The sequence below is a fragment of the Maniola jurtina genome, chromosome 9 (assembly GCF_905333055.1).
Source record: "Maniola jurtina chromosome 9, ilManJurt1.1, whole genome shotgun sequence".
Taxonomy (NCBI): Eukaryota; Metazoa; Arthropoda; class Insecta; order Lepidoptera; family Nymphalidae; genus Maniola; species Maniola jurtina.
In genome coordinates, this window is record NC_060037.1 from 429,216 (window position 1) to 442,576 (window position 13,361).

At 37.4% G+C, this 13,361-nt stretch overlaps 2 protein-coding genes across 2 annotated transcripts in view; both read right to left on the reverse strand.

The window, feature by feature from the left end:
• The window catches only part of LOC123868360 (low-density lipoprotein receptor-related protein 2), a 305,413-nt gene that overhangs the window by 164,753 nt on the left and 127,299 nt on the right, over positions 1 to 13,361 (reverse strand). The gene's annotated exons all lie outside the window — the stretch shown is intronic.
• On the reverse strand, positions 7,840 to 10,683 carry LOC123868359. The gene has a single exon (XM_045910849.1). It carries the CDS (start codon positions 10,349 to 10,351, stop codon positions 9,443 to 9,445), a length of 909 nt encoding a protein of 302 aa, XP_045766805.1. The 5' UTR covers positions 10,352 to 10,683; the 3' UTR covers positions 7,840 to 9,442.

Consider the following 13,361-nt stretch of genomic DNA (forward strand, 5'->3'; position numbering starts at 1 on the left):
AAAAAGTTGGATACATACATATACAATATACATATGTATTTATTTATTGTATTGACGTGTTTGTTCAGTTGTAACTTGAAACGTACCTAATAACCAGTTAATGTATTCCGACATTGAACTCTTGCGCCGATAGCTACATAACATTCGGTTTCACTAAATATTTGCTGCAGAGATATTTATTTATTTAAGTAAGCTAATCCACGTCGTCGGCTTTGCTCCGTTGGTTCTCGCATAATATAAATTCTCTTTATTCCCTATCCCGTGGGAATGTTAAACAAAATTGGGCTTTATTCTTTTTACATTGTAAAGGGAATCTGGGTATTCAGCTTAATAGGTCCAAAGGTTAGGGTTGGGTATTGATTATTGTGATTAATCATTCGCGTTGCAAATAAAAACTTTCTTCTGGTAATTAAATGTTAATAAATATGATTTTGTGTACTGTATCAAATCCAAATTGCAAAATAAAGTTATATTAACCAGACGGTTTCATCTCATAAATAATTAATATTAATCAAAATTTAATATTAATCAAACCCGTTTCTAATGGAACCCATTTAAAATACAATACGATTTAATTATTATTTCTATCGATATGGATCTCCAAAAATAATAAATAGCAAAATAAATTATTGTGCGTCACGTTATGACACCATTTGACCATTACTTCCAGGAAAGTTCCAGGAATGGAGTTTCAACAACATAGGGAAGTGTTATATGTACCTACTTATGTTATTGAACTCTACATAAATTACGCGTAGGAGTGTTAAGAGTAAGACAATATACAGAACGCGCGAAGGCAGGTTGTACCTAACTCGTCCAACTTATAGAACTTGTATTAAATTGTCCTCCTGACCAGTTCGGCCGAGTTTCGGCCACAGCAAAGCAATCTCCACAGAGATTGGCCACTCATATTCCCTCACTCTCATAGACGAAAAAGTTTCAACCGAAAAATAAAACCGACTTCAATAACCATAAACACTAACATAAATGCAAAATTTAAAAACTCCCTCTCTCTAAAAACTCTAAAAAGTTAATAACTTTCAAACGTCTGAACCGATTTTCTTGGATTAGGTAAGTATAGCTAAAAACACTCTCGATCAAGCTACCTTTCAAACAAAAAAAAACTAAATTAAAATCGGTTCATCCGTTTAGGAGCTACGATGCCACAGACAGATACACACACACACAGATACACATATACACAGATACACGTCAAACTTTTAACACCCCTCTTTTTGGGTCGGGGGTTAAAAATAACAAATAGCAAAATTAATTATTGCGCGTCAGCTTTATTTGTTTAAGAGCTACGATGCCACAGACAGATACACAAACACACAGATACACTCGTCAAACTTATAACACCCCTCTTTTTGGGTCGGGGGGGTAAAAGGAGAAGCAATAAAAAAATAAAGAAAAGATTCCGACGAATTGAGAACCTTCTCCTTTTTGAAGTCGGTTACAAAGAAAGATTCTGAGAAGCTACTGTATTATTGGTAAAGGAAACCTCTACCATACGTGATTAATGGAAAGAGACTACGATTAATAAAAGGGGGAAATAGACACGGCATAACATAATAAGTATGTTTCCGAGAATGTTGTATAGTGCTCTTTGCGGAACCGAAAGCCATCTTTAAAAGCAAACAAAACTTTCACCATGTGGAGTCTCGATGACCTTTTGCAGTAGATAGTTCACATAGGTAGTTCAGTAGGTAGGTACAGATCGCACCAAAGATCACTTTCCCACGCGCGCTGCTCGCCGGTCAACGACCCACTAGTACGGTGAAGCCTTAACCTACTTTTTGCCTCCTTAATATATTACTTGTAACGATTCGCGTTTAGTACACTTACAGATACAAGGAACCAAAAGCTTAGTTCGCTATGATCCGCTGAAACAGATGTGTATGGTGTATGGTGCAATTTTCTGGCGGGAGGCTTCGGCCGTGGCTAGATACCGGCCTACCGGCACGGCCGTGCCGCCAAGCGATTTAGCGTTCCGGTACGATGCCGTGTAGAAACCGAAAAAGAGTATAGGTTCAATGAAAAACTGCCATACCGCTTCCAAGTCAGTCCGCTTCCATCTTAGATTGTATCATCACTTACCACCAGGTGAGATTGCACTTAACGCGCATAAGTCGAAAAGTTAATGGTCGAACCCTCGATGCCCTGGAATAGGAGGCCAACGAACACCTCTTGTTGTATTTACGGGTTAAACAGTGCATCCACGGTATTAAGTATGGATGACGTCACAGTTCAAGTTTATTCCTTATCAACAATTGTATAACACCCGCATTTCCGTTGTTTACTCGTCTGTACATTGAAACTGCACTGATATTATAGAGGCCGACCTTACACGGGCAGCTTGAAGCAGTCAGGATTGAATGTTTCGAGCTGCGACTGCTTAGTGAACATGGCACCGCTCGAGCAGTTGCGACTGCTCCGAGCAGTCAGTTGAGTTATCAATGGCAGCTTTAAGCTGGTTGATGAATGATTGCTCGAGCAGTCCGCTCACTGTATCACTGGCTAACTGCGCGTGTACCTCAGGCCAGCCTTGTTAAGTGTTCAGGCAATTAGTTATCATTTAGACGCTAAATGGCAAGGGCACAGATAACATGCCGTTTAACAAAAGACAGTCTCTACAAAGGTCATTCCCGATTGCATAAATCAAGGTAAATTTTCTATTGGTCATTTTAATTTAAATGTCATTTTGGCAAACCAGCAATTATTTTGTTGGTTAGTAAGTAATATTATTCGTTTGTATCGATAAATCATTATATCATCGTCAAGCTAAAGACGTCCACAGCTCATAGGTCTCATAGTAGGGCCTTCCACACGCCACGCTCTGGCGCAATAGGGATTACGACTAGACAAATCAGCGAATTTTCATCAAAAAACGCTCACTTGAAAAGGGAGTTTGTATGAAAATGATAAACTTTTTTAGGTAAATCGATAATTTAATGGTTAGTTTTGAAACTAAAACGAAAAGGGGTTTTACGAATTTCGGAAGACAAATTACTAAAAAATAATTTATTTTTCCCCATTGCAGAAAAAATATCATTTTAGCTAATAACACCAGAGATATTATTGTGGCACTAATAACTTTCGTCCCAACAGGGCAGGCCACAGATCAAAAGGATACTGAATAAGCTAAGCTGATTCCTAGTTCCATAGGATAGGCCAGTAAGAGGATTGGTATTTTCACATTGATTTTGTCACAGTTTTGTGCTAGAGCTCTTTTAAAACTTGACGATTCAAAAATACTTGTATAAGTTTAATTGAATAAAATAAAATAAATTGAATTTGAATTTAAACTATTGCGTTTTCAATTTGCCCTAACCTCGTCGAGTCAAAATTGCAAAATCATAGCGAGAAACTGAGTAAAGTTCAAGAAAGTGTCTTGTTAGCTAGGAAGCAGTCCTCCTCAGCGCAAAGCGGTTACTCGTCCACCGCCGGCAGGATGAGAGCTCACTAACAAGCCTCTTGTGCTCTTGTGGGCGAAGGCGTTATTTATTTTCCGCTTTCCTCCGAACACGCTGGCGACAATGGAGGCTTGTTGGCTGCGTAAATGGAGGTCTAACTCTTAGGATGCAGCGGAGATTGAATGGAGTACATTGGAACTATGCTTGGTCTACGTGATCAAATCAGGAATGAGGAGATCCGTAGGAGAACCAGAGTAACCGACGTAGCGCGACGGGTTCGATAACCATACGAAATAGCAATACCAGAGGCGCACTATTACGAGGTCCATAATATGGGACCGCGTATCGTGCGTCTCTTTTGAACCCCCGACCCAAAAAGAGGGGTGTTCTAAGTTTGACGTGTGTATCTGTCTGTGACATCTTAGCTTCTAAACTAATGAACCGATTTTAATTTAGTTTTTTTTTTGTTTGAAAGGTGGCTTAATCGAGAGTTCTTAGCTATAATCCAAGAAAATCGGTTCAGCTGTTTGAAAGTTATCAGCTCTTTTCTAGTTACTGTAACCTTCACTTGTCGGGGGTGTTAAATTTTTTTAATTTACACTTGTGCATTCCTTCGAGGAGCTACTTGTTAAACTTTTAAGTAAATTAAGGAAAACTAAAGTATATAAGTAAGGCGCCCTTAGTTCTAGCATTCGCCCGTAGGTTTTCACTTGCACTACCGGCGGGCGGGCCGCGTTATCACGGGGTGAGCGACCGCGCTTATCTGTCGACCGTGACCTCGCCGAGTCTACCGTGTCTGTGAGTGAGCAATCGCTCTGTGTACTACGCTTTCTACCTGCACCTGCGGGAAGGTTAGCCTTTCTTTATCTTCTTCTTTGTCGTGTCACTCTTGACAGAGCGGTCGTGGTCATCATGAAGCAACGTCTTTGAGGGCAGATGTTACACGCCTCACAAGCATTCGCCACTTCTCCCTGCTGGCTTCTTTACCTTACGACTGTCCAAATTACAAGTGTAAATTAAAAATTTATAACACCCCCGACAAGTGAAGGTTACAGTAACTAGAAAAGAGCTGATAACTTTCAAACGGCTGAACCGATATTCTTGGATTATAGCTAAGAACACTCTTGATCAAGCTACGTTTTAAACAAGAAAACTAAATTAAAATCGGTTCATTAGTTTAGGAGCTATGATGCCACAGATAGATACACAGATAAATACACAGATACACATATGTATATACAGACACACAGATACACACGTCAAACTTATAACACCCCTCTTTTTGGGTCGGGGGTTAAAAAAAACCGGTCAAGTGCGAGTCGGATTCGTATACCAGATACTACCATAGACACTAGATATAACATACGTACTTTTATTTTTTAATTTTCATGGCGGCCTTTTGAAACTTTTATTATTTGTAGTTATAGCGGCAATATAAATACACACCCTGTAAAAATGTCAACTCTTGCCTATTACGGTTTATGAGATACAGATTGCCGACAGACAGACACGGAATCCTAAAAATGGATTTTCGAAATCTGAAAAACAAAGGCTACGACAAATTAGACCTGAGTAGGATTTTTAAATTCATTATAGTGCCCGCTTGACCACAACCACATCCTATGAAAAATATTTATGTGACCTATAATATGACGCGTTTATCTAGAAGATGCCTAGATTCACTCTTGTTATAAAGATACTCGGATAATAATAATGGGTAGGAAACACACAATATCGTGGAAGAGTGTTCCAAATCTTAACCACGCGTATGAGGAATGATGACGCAAAACGTTTCGTGTGGGTACTTCAGCGTAAACGAATTTTCGGAAAATTTGCTCTGAAAAACATGAAGGGTTTTACGCATGTGAGTATGAGGCCAAGCCGTTGTTTACTACTTATACTTGACTTACAGACTCCGGCTCATTTTCCGAGAGATTAATTTCAGAGATTTGTAAAAGTCGAGAAAACGCTGAGTTGTGGGAAAGCCGAAATGTACCTACTTGTAATTTGTTTGCTTCTTGTAAGATTTAGCGGTTTTAATGAGTTTCATGATACACTAAATAATTAATTTCGCTGAGTTTAACGTAAATAAATAAATAAATAAATTGTTTATTGCAGCCAAAATTTTACAAAAGTTACAACTTATTCTAGACAAAATTACAACTAAAACAACTAAAATATAATTTAAAATAATTTAGTATTAACCTAATAAAACTGACAAAACTAGCACAAATTATATTGTTGATCCACTGTCCCTAAACTCGGTAAACCTGTATCTTAGGCGACAGTGCTCTCCTTTACTAATTGAGTCATAGTTAATAGTTAATATGTAATACATAATTTACTATTTTAATTTACATAAAATATTTCAATTTTTTATATTATTTTTGTATACAATACAAGGTGTGCTTGTAGTGTGTATGCGTGTGTGTGTAAGTGTGTATGTGTGTGTGTGCGTGTGTGCGTGTGTGTGTGTGCGTGAGTGCGTGTGTCTGTGTGAAAGTGTGCAAGTGTTATATATATTATATATGTAATACGTTTGAAATTGTTATGTTATTAAGTAGGTATGTTACGTTTGAACTTCCAGCATTTTTTCAGTATCAACGTACGTTTGTTTGAGTAGCCATTCTTTAACTCGTTTTTTACATTCACTTCTATTTAGTGGATAAATGTTAATAGCTTTATTAATTTTATTGTACAGTCTACAGCTAACGATGTGATATTGTCTCCCAGCAAGTGCAGTTTTATGTCTTTCAGTTCGAAAAATTACATCCATTCTTCTCTTTACCAAATTTTTATCATAACTAACGGAATTATGTTTGCGTATAATAATATGGAATAAGTATAGTTGGCGGACTGTTAGAACTTTGCAGTCTTTATATAATTCTGTTGTTGGATATCTGAAAGGTTTTTTAGTCATTACTTTCAAAATCGATCTCTGTGCTCTTTCTAGCTGTAGCATCGCAGTTTTAGTACTCCCTCCCCAGACCGATATACAATACTTGAGTAATGATTGGGATATTGCATAATATACCATAAAGATAGTGTCTCTACTTACTGATGACCTAAGGTTCTTAAATATATATATTAATTTTCTTATTTTTGATGTTAAATTTGATAAATGTAATTTCCACGACAAAGTGTTATCTATGAGAAGACCAAGATATTTTATGTTTTTAGCATATTCTACAGCAGGACAATCACAATTTGAGTTATTATCAAAAGAGTTACAGATATGGGCTTTCAAGCATAAATTAGGGGAGGGTTGAGATGCAGCAGAGGGTGAGAAGGTGAGGAATTTAGTTTTGGTAACGTTTAGGCTCAGTAAATTTGCAGCTAACCAATCCGACACCTTTTTTAGTCCAAACTCAGCATTTTTAAAGGTATTTTCCCATGTGTTCCCTGTAATGAGTAAGACAGTATCATCAGCGTAAGATATAATTTTGCAATTTGGAATAGCCAGGCGACAGAGATTATTTATGTATATGAGAAATAACGTGGGGCCCAGTATGCTACCCTGGGGGACACCGTAAGTAAGAGGCATTTCATCGCTAAGGTATTCATTTACTTTAACTTGCTGCGAGCGGTTTGTCAAGTAATCTTTGAAAATATCCAGCGCTATACCCCTGATACCTATGTTATCCAATTTTTTGAGTAGTATGGGGATAGAAACAGTGTCAAATGCTTTGGATAAGTCCAGGAAAACCCCAACGCATTTTAGTCTCTGATCTAAGGACCTAGTAATCGTTTCGGTTAAATTGAGAGCCGCGTCTTCTGTTGATTTCTTTTTCCTAAAACCATACTGATTAGGAGATATAAGATTTTGCGATTCTAAATAGCCAACTAATCTGTTATTTAAGACTTTCTCAAATATTTTTGAAAGCGAAGTCAGCATTGAAATGGGTCTATAATTATTGACACTGCTTCTATCACCACTTTTGAATATAGGTGTTACCAAAGCTTTTTTAAAACAATTTGGAAAAATACCTTTCGATAAAGAGAGATTGCAAAGTCTGGAGATAATCGGAGCTAAGTTAGTACAACTTGTTTTTAAAACCTTTGTTGGAATACCATCCCATCCAACTGCACTATTTGATTTTAGGCTCATTATAATAGTTTCTATTTCCTTTTGATCGGTAGGTAATAAACCAAAAGAATTTACAGGAGAAATAGAATCATCTAAGCTACCAATAGACGAGAAGTTTGGTTTTGAGATAATCTGTGTCGCCAATCTATTTCCCACTTCTACAAAATAACTGTTCACAAGATTAAGAGAGGTTTGAGGATCGGGTTGAAGTTGTAAAAGCTCTATAGGGGGAGGGGTTGTAGAGGTAATATTTGAAACTTTTTTTATTACTTGCCAAGTACTTTTCATATTGTTTTTGGTTTTTTCAAATTCAAGTTTTTCGTAGTTACGCTTTAGCCGTTTTAAAAGATTGTTACAAAAATTTTTGTATCGGTTGTATGTTATTTTTAAGATATTATTGTCTGGCGAGTTCTTAAGTTGTTTGTGTAATCGATCCCGATGTTTAATACACTTTAAAAGCCCAGGAGTGATCCAGGGTTTGATTATTACTTTTTTTCGTGTTGAACAGACTATTTTTGTGTTTGACTTAATAATATCACTCAGAGTGTCAACTAACAGTTTAGCAGCATGATTTGGGTCTTGTATCTCCGATATTTTACTAAAATCCTGTGCATCTATGCTTTTTTGAACACTTGTGTAATCAATAATCTGTCGATTTTTCGCAACATATTGTCTAGGAATTTTCATGTCTAGGTTCACGATTACTGGCGAGTGATCCGTAACTGATGCATCTAAAACTAGTGTAGTGGATTTAAATTGAGTTTTTAGTAGTACGTGGTCTATACAGCTTTTGTTATGTGTTGGGAAAAAATGGGTTGGCAGGAGACCATGACTACTGATAAGATTTAAATACTCATGGGAACGATTGTCATTACTTAGTTGAGAAATATTTATATTTATGTCTCCCACAGTAACAAGAGACTTGTAATGAACCAAATTAGCTATAACCGTAGTGAAACTGTTCAGAAACCTGTCAATTTGTTTGAAAGAAGGAGATCGGTAAATAGCAACGAGACATAAATTATCATTTAAGTTACACATTATCGAGCTCGCATCAAGCAGATTTGGAAAAGATATAGTACATTTAAGATCATTCTTTATATATAGTATAACTCCATCGCATCGATTTAACAAATCTTTAGTGTAATGAGTTGTATACCCGTCTAAAGTAGGTATTTGAGTGACATTTTTCAGCCAACACTCTGTTAAAACAATGATATCTATTTGTAAGCTTATTCGTTTTAATAGGACCTGTAACCCGTTATAATTAGAATTTATACTACGAATATTCATTTGAAAGATTTTTAACGACTTTTCATTGTTTGGGATATAATTACTACATAATTCGGCTTCACACTCATATGAGCTCATGTTACCTACATTTTGGAGATCAGTATTTATATCTCTAATGTCAAAATCCACAGCTAAAAACTAAAATTTCTAGTTGAACTATTATAGAATGAACAGCTTTAAAAGCCAGGTACAAAATTTTAAGTTTAAAATATAATTTATTTGTGGATCTTGATTTTTTATCATAATAATTCACTCGCATGCGTGTATTTGTCATTATAAAGTAAAAATAAAAGGTTTGGCCATGGAGTATAAAAACTTTCAAATTCGTAAAATTTCTGAAAGCAGTAGTTATATAGAAATGTGTATAATATAAAATAATTTGTACAGAGGTGTATAAAAATGTGTACAAAAATGTGTGTGTAAGATGTTTAGTAGAAAGGTGTATTTGTATTAAATGTGTATTTTGTGAATCTGTTTGTTTACGTAAGAAAAACACACTGTTTGTGTAAAAATTAGGATATTTCAATTTGTAGGCGCAAAACAACATTAGCAAAGAAATAAAACATATTATGCAATAATCGTAAGTCCAGTTAAACATTACACTATTATAACGTTGCAAAGAGGTATCTAAAAATCTAGTTTCTAGTCATACAGAGCCTGTCTTTAATTTAGCTAAGTCTTCTTCTGTGTCTACGCGCATTTGCGGAGCGCCTTCTTGTTTACGTAGGTATATATGCCCACGCGCGGTCCAACAGAAAGAATACTCGTGTGTTTTTGCAAAATCACGCGCCAAGAAAAAGATTCTTTTACTTTTGCGGGTTAGTAGCTCGGACAAGTAAATTGGTCGAGCGGGGCCTGCTATGTTAATAATCGTGGTACTGAATCTACCGCCGGCGTTTATTTTATTAAACTTTTTAAAGTTAGAGATGAGATTTTCTTTCATTAGAGCACTTGTGAATTCTACAATAATCGGCTTGTGAGTCTCTGATTTTGCATATGATCTATAAATATCCTTAATATCTGAGGGTTGTATATTCAAAGAAAGTTTAGAGCCCAAACGAGAAATGATATCCTGTAGGTCATTCTTGGTCTCATTTTGCTTTAATTTTGAAATATTTCGAATCTCAACACAAGTGTTAATGGATTTCCTTTCAAGGTTTTCAATTTTATTTTCAAGAGTAGAAATATAAGATAAATGCTCTTTACGCTCGGCCTCAAACTTGTCCAATCGGTTTTTAAACTCATCATGTTCCTGTGACAAAAATTCAATACTTTTGTATATTTCCGCATTTTGCGTTCTAATTTCGTTTATTGATTCCTGTATTTTATCCAATTTTTTATCTTGTTCCATAGTGAAAGACAAGAACATCATGCGTATTTCCGCTAGCAGAGATCGTGATTCGTAATCATCTTTACCCTCAAACTTGCGCTTCAAACAGGCAGCAACATTTTTGTCGGTAGGCGAGTTTAACGCCGGCTCTGAGTCACTGTGCTGGAGAATACGAGAACGGGGAGTAGCGGGGGACGGTGACGGTGACGGCGCACGGTGAGCCATGTTCGTAAAAAAGTACCAGGGCAGCAGGAAATTATAAGAGTAACGTCGATCCAGATGGGTTGCAGTGTAAATTTACCCTTGCGATGCTAGTATTAGAAATTAGATTTCCACTACTACGTCGATCGCTTTTCGCGTCATGGTCAGGTCGCTTTGATTACGGTAGTATTATTTCTTACACTGATGAGAATAGGGTACACTTTTGCATGACCAGATGAAACTGTATGAACGGGTTGACACTACTACTTGCAGCACTTTATGCACTCCTAATTTATTAAAATGATTTTATTTTGCAACATTTCAATTTTATTATAATTTATTACACAAGAAACACGTCTATACTGGAGCAACGATCCGAGGAGAGTGGCCGTCAGCTATACTTGATTAAATTAATTAGCGTTTTTAGACTATTGCCCCAAAAAAAAAAACAAATATAGACTGATGAATACATTCGCTCTTTACCTTGCGAAGTCGTGTAAAAAGGAGTATAATGTTTTCAGGGTTCATGAACTTGTAAGTTCCTTTATGCCACCATAACTTCTTATGTAGTATCGTTAGAATTCTTTCACCACTCCGAGTGACACTGGTTATAAATTTTTTAAACAAAAATTGGTTGTCTGTAAAGTCGGTTTACTGACGATAGTTGAACGTGACAACAAAGGCCGATTGTGCTTCTTTGTCGCTCGTTCCGCGCTCTCGCTTGCACTTCAAGCCTTACATGGAACGCCTCAGAGCGAGGTAACGCCGCATGAGTCATGTTTTTTCGTGCGTGCAGCCGGCTCTATCGAATTATAAGACGTCACGTCAAAAATTCAATATGGCGGCTGTAATGCGCTCATAACGTTCCCTAGACTTCCCCATAACGTTCTCAAAGGTGTGTGAATCCGCACTTAGCCAGCGTGGCAGCCTATGGCCTAAGCTCTTCTCATTCCAAGAGGAGACCCTATTCAGCAGTTGGCCGATGACGAGTTGATCATGATTGTGATGGTGAACGGGTTTTCATATAGTTGTGGCTCAGGAGACTAATCAGATTTTCTCCTATACGCAAAAGCTATAGCAGTTAGTAATAAAGTTAAAAGATAACAAACCATTTCTCCCGCCGCATCCCGCAAACCTAATTAAAGCTGTGGATAGTGAAATAATTGCATTAGCAATTTAAACCTACCCGCATTCCGCCGTGCGATCGTGCGAAACTGTACTGTTAGTTACTTGTTTTATTATGTGCATTTTTGGGTTCCGTATGAAAAGAAAAAAGGAACCCTTAAGAATCACTTCGTTGTCCATCTGCCAGTCAAGGTAATCAAAACCTATAGGATACTTCCTTTTGACCTAGAATCACGAAATTGCTAGTGCAAAAATATATAGTATAAAGCACAAGTAAACGTGATGAAAAATCCGAAAACCGTGGATTTGTGGTATCGCAAAAAAAAATCAGTACGATGGTACGGAACCCACTTGCATTTGACTGGTTTTTAGGGTCTTTTAATGCTTTCTTTTTTACAAGAGATAATTAGAATCCAAAAAAAATAATGCCATATTGTCCCTATCAGTGGTCCCTTTGAACCTGAGACGTGCCTGAGTCTTGACGTGCATGTTTGATATTTTAAAAAAATGTGAATTTTGTATTGTTGGCTAGCTTTCAGCTCTTAAAACCATTAACCTACATTGAAGACGTAAATGATCTCGTAAAATTTTTACTTGCAAAAGTGATAAAAAATATCGAACCTGTATACCTCGTGATTGGCATAAGTAACGAGCGTTGATGCAGTTCAAACGGCGATAAAAAGTAATAACGTCAAAGAGGAACGGAGCTTTACAAAGTGGAATAGGTGTGATAGAGACGGTGAATCAAGCAGGGGTGGCGAATCGCAAATTGCGTATCCCGGATGACATTACGCGGAATGTTTTAGAGAGGGTAGGTTTTTATCACGGTTTTATGAAGGTGGAAACTGCAGGCTTACTCTGTAGAGACTTGTGGTTCCCGGAACGCAGATCTCGCGGATCACCTGCGAAGTATAACTTAAATACTTTCAAGTTAATAATGAATAGGCATTTCAAAAGCAAGTGCGCTCCAATCTAAACCTCATCATTGCTTTTTATAAGCCACTAGCTGGTGCCCGCGACTTCATTCGCATGGATGTAGTTTTTTAAAAATCCCGTGGGAACTCTTCGATTTTCCGGGATAAAAAGTAGCCTATGTGCTAATCGAGAGTATAATCTATCTCCATTCTAAATTTCAGCCCAATCCGTCCAGTAGTTTTAGCGTGAAGGAGTAACAAACATACACACACACACACACACACATACAAACTTTCGCCTTTACTTATAATATTAATTAGTGTGATTAGCGGATCAAATTAGAAACGAGGAGGGAAATCGCTTCGCACGAGTTTCCCATCAAATGAAGTAATATAGGTCTCCATTTATGGCGGCCGGGATGTGGTAGAAGTGAACAAATCTTTTCGCAGCACTTAGTCCCTGTCAACAGTGGTGGCTGTAACACGCCTATTAGTCCATGTCTCACCTTGCCTTTGAGACCGCCAAAACAACCTGATGGTTCCAAGCATAACTCTCTGCATCAAATGAAGTAATATGGTCCTCATCCACAAAGGTCGGGATGGGGTTGGTAGAAGTGAACGCACTTTGTCCCTGTCAACAGGTGTGGCTGTAACACGCCTATTTGTCTACGTATACCCTTGATACTGAGACCGACAGAAAACAACGCATAACTCTCTGCATCAATGAAGTTATATCCCTCATCCACAAAGGCCAGGGATGTGGTAGAAGTGAACTAATGTGTTCGCATGCACTTTGTCCCTGTCAACAGGTGTGGCTGTAACTCGCCCATTTGTCTATGTCTCACCGTGCCGCCTGAGAGCGACAGAAAAACAACCTAACGGCTGCGTGAAAGACTCTTCCGTACCTGACTAGTTTTTAAAATTCTGAGAACTACTCAAAAGTCTAATTCTATTTAGATTTACCTCTATTCTTCTTCATATGAATCGGTTGTTTA

Bases quoted from the DNA above. Each gene is read 5' to 3' on its own strand.
- LOC123868359 (XM_045910849.1), bottom strand. From the start codon at position 10,351: ATGGCTCACCGTGCGCCGTCACCGTCACCGTCCCCCGCTACTCCCCGT.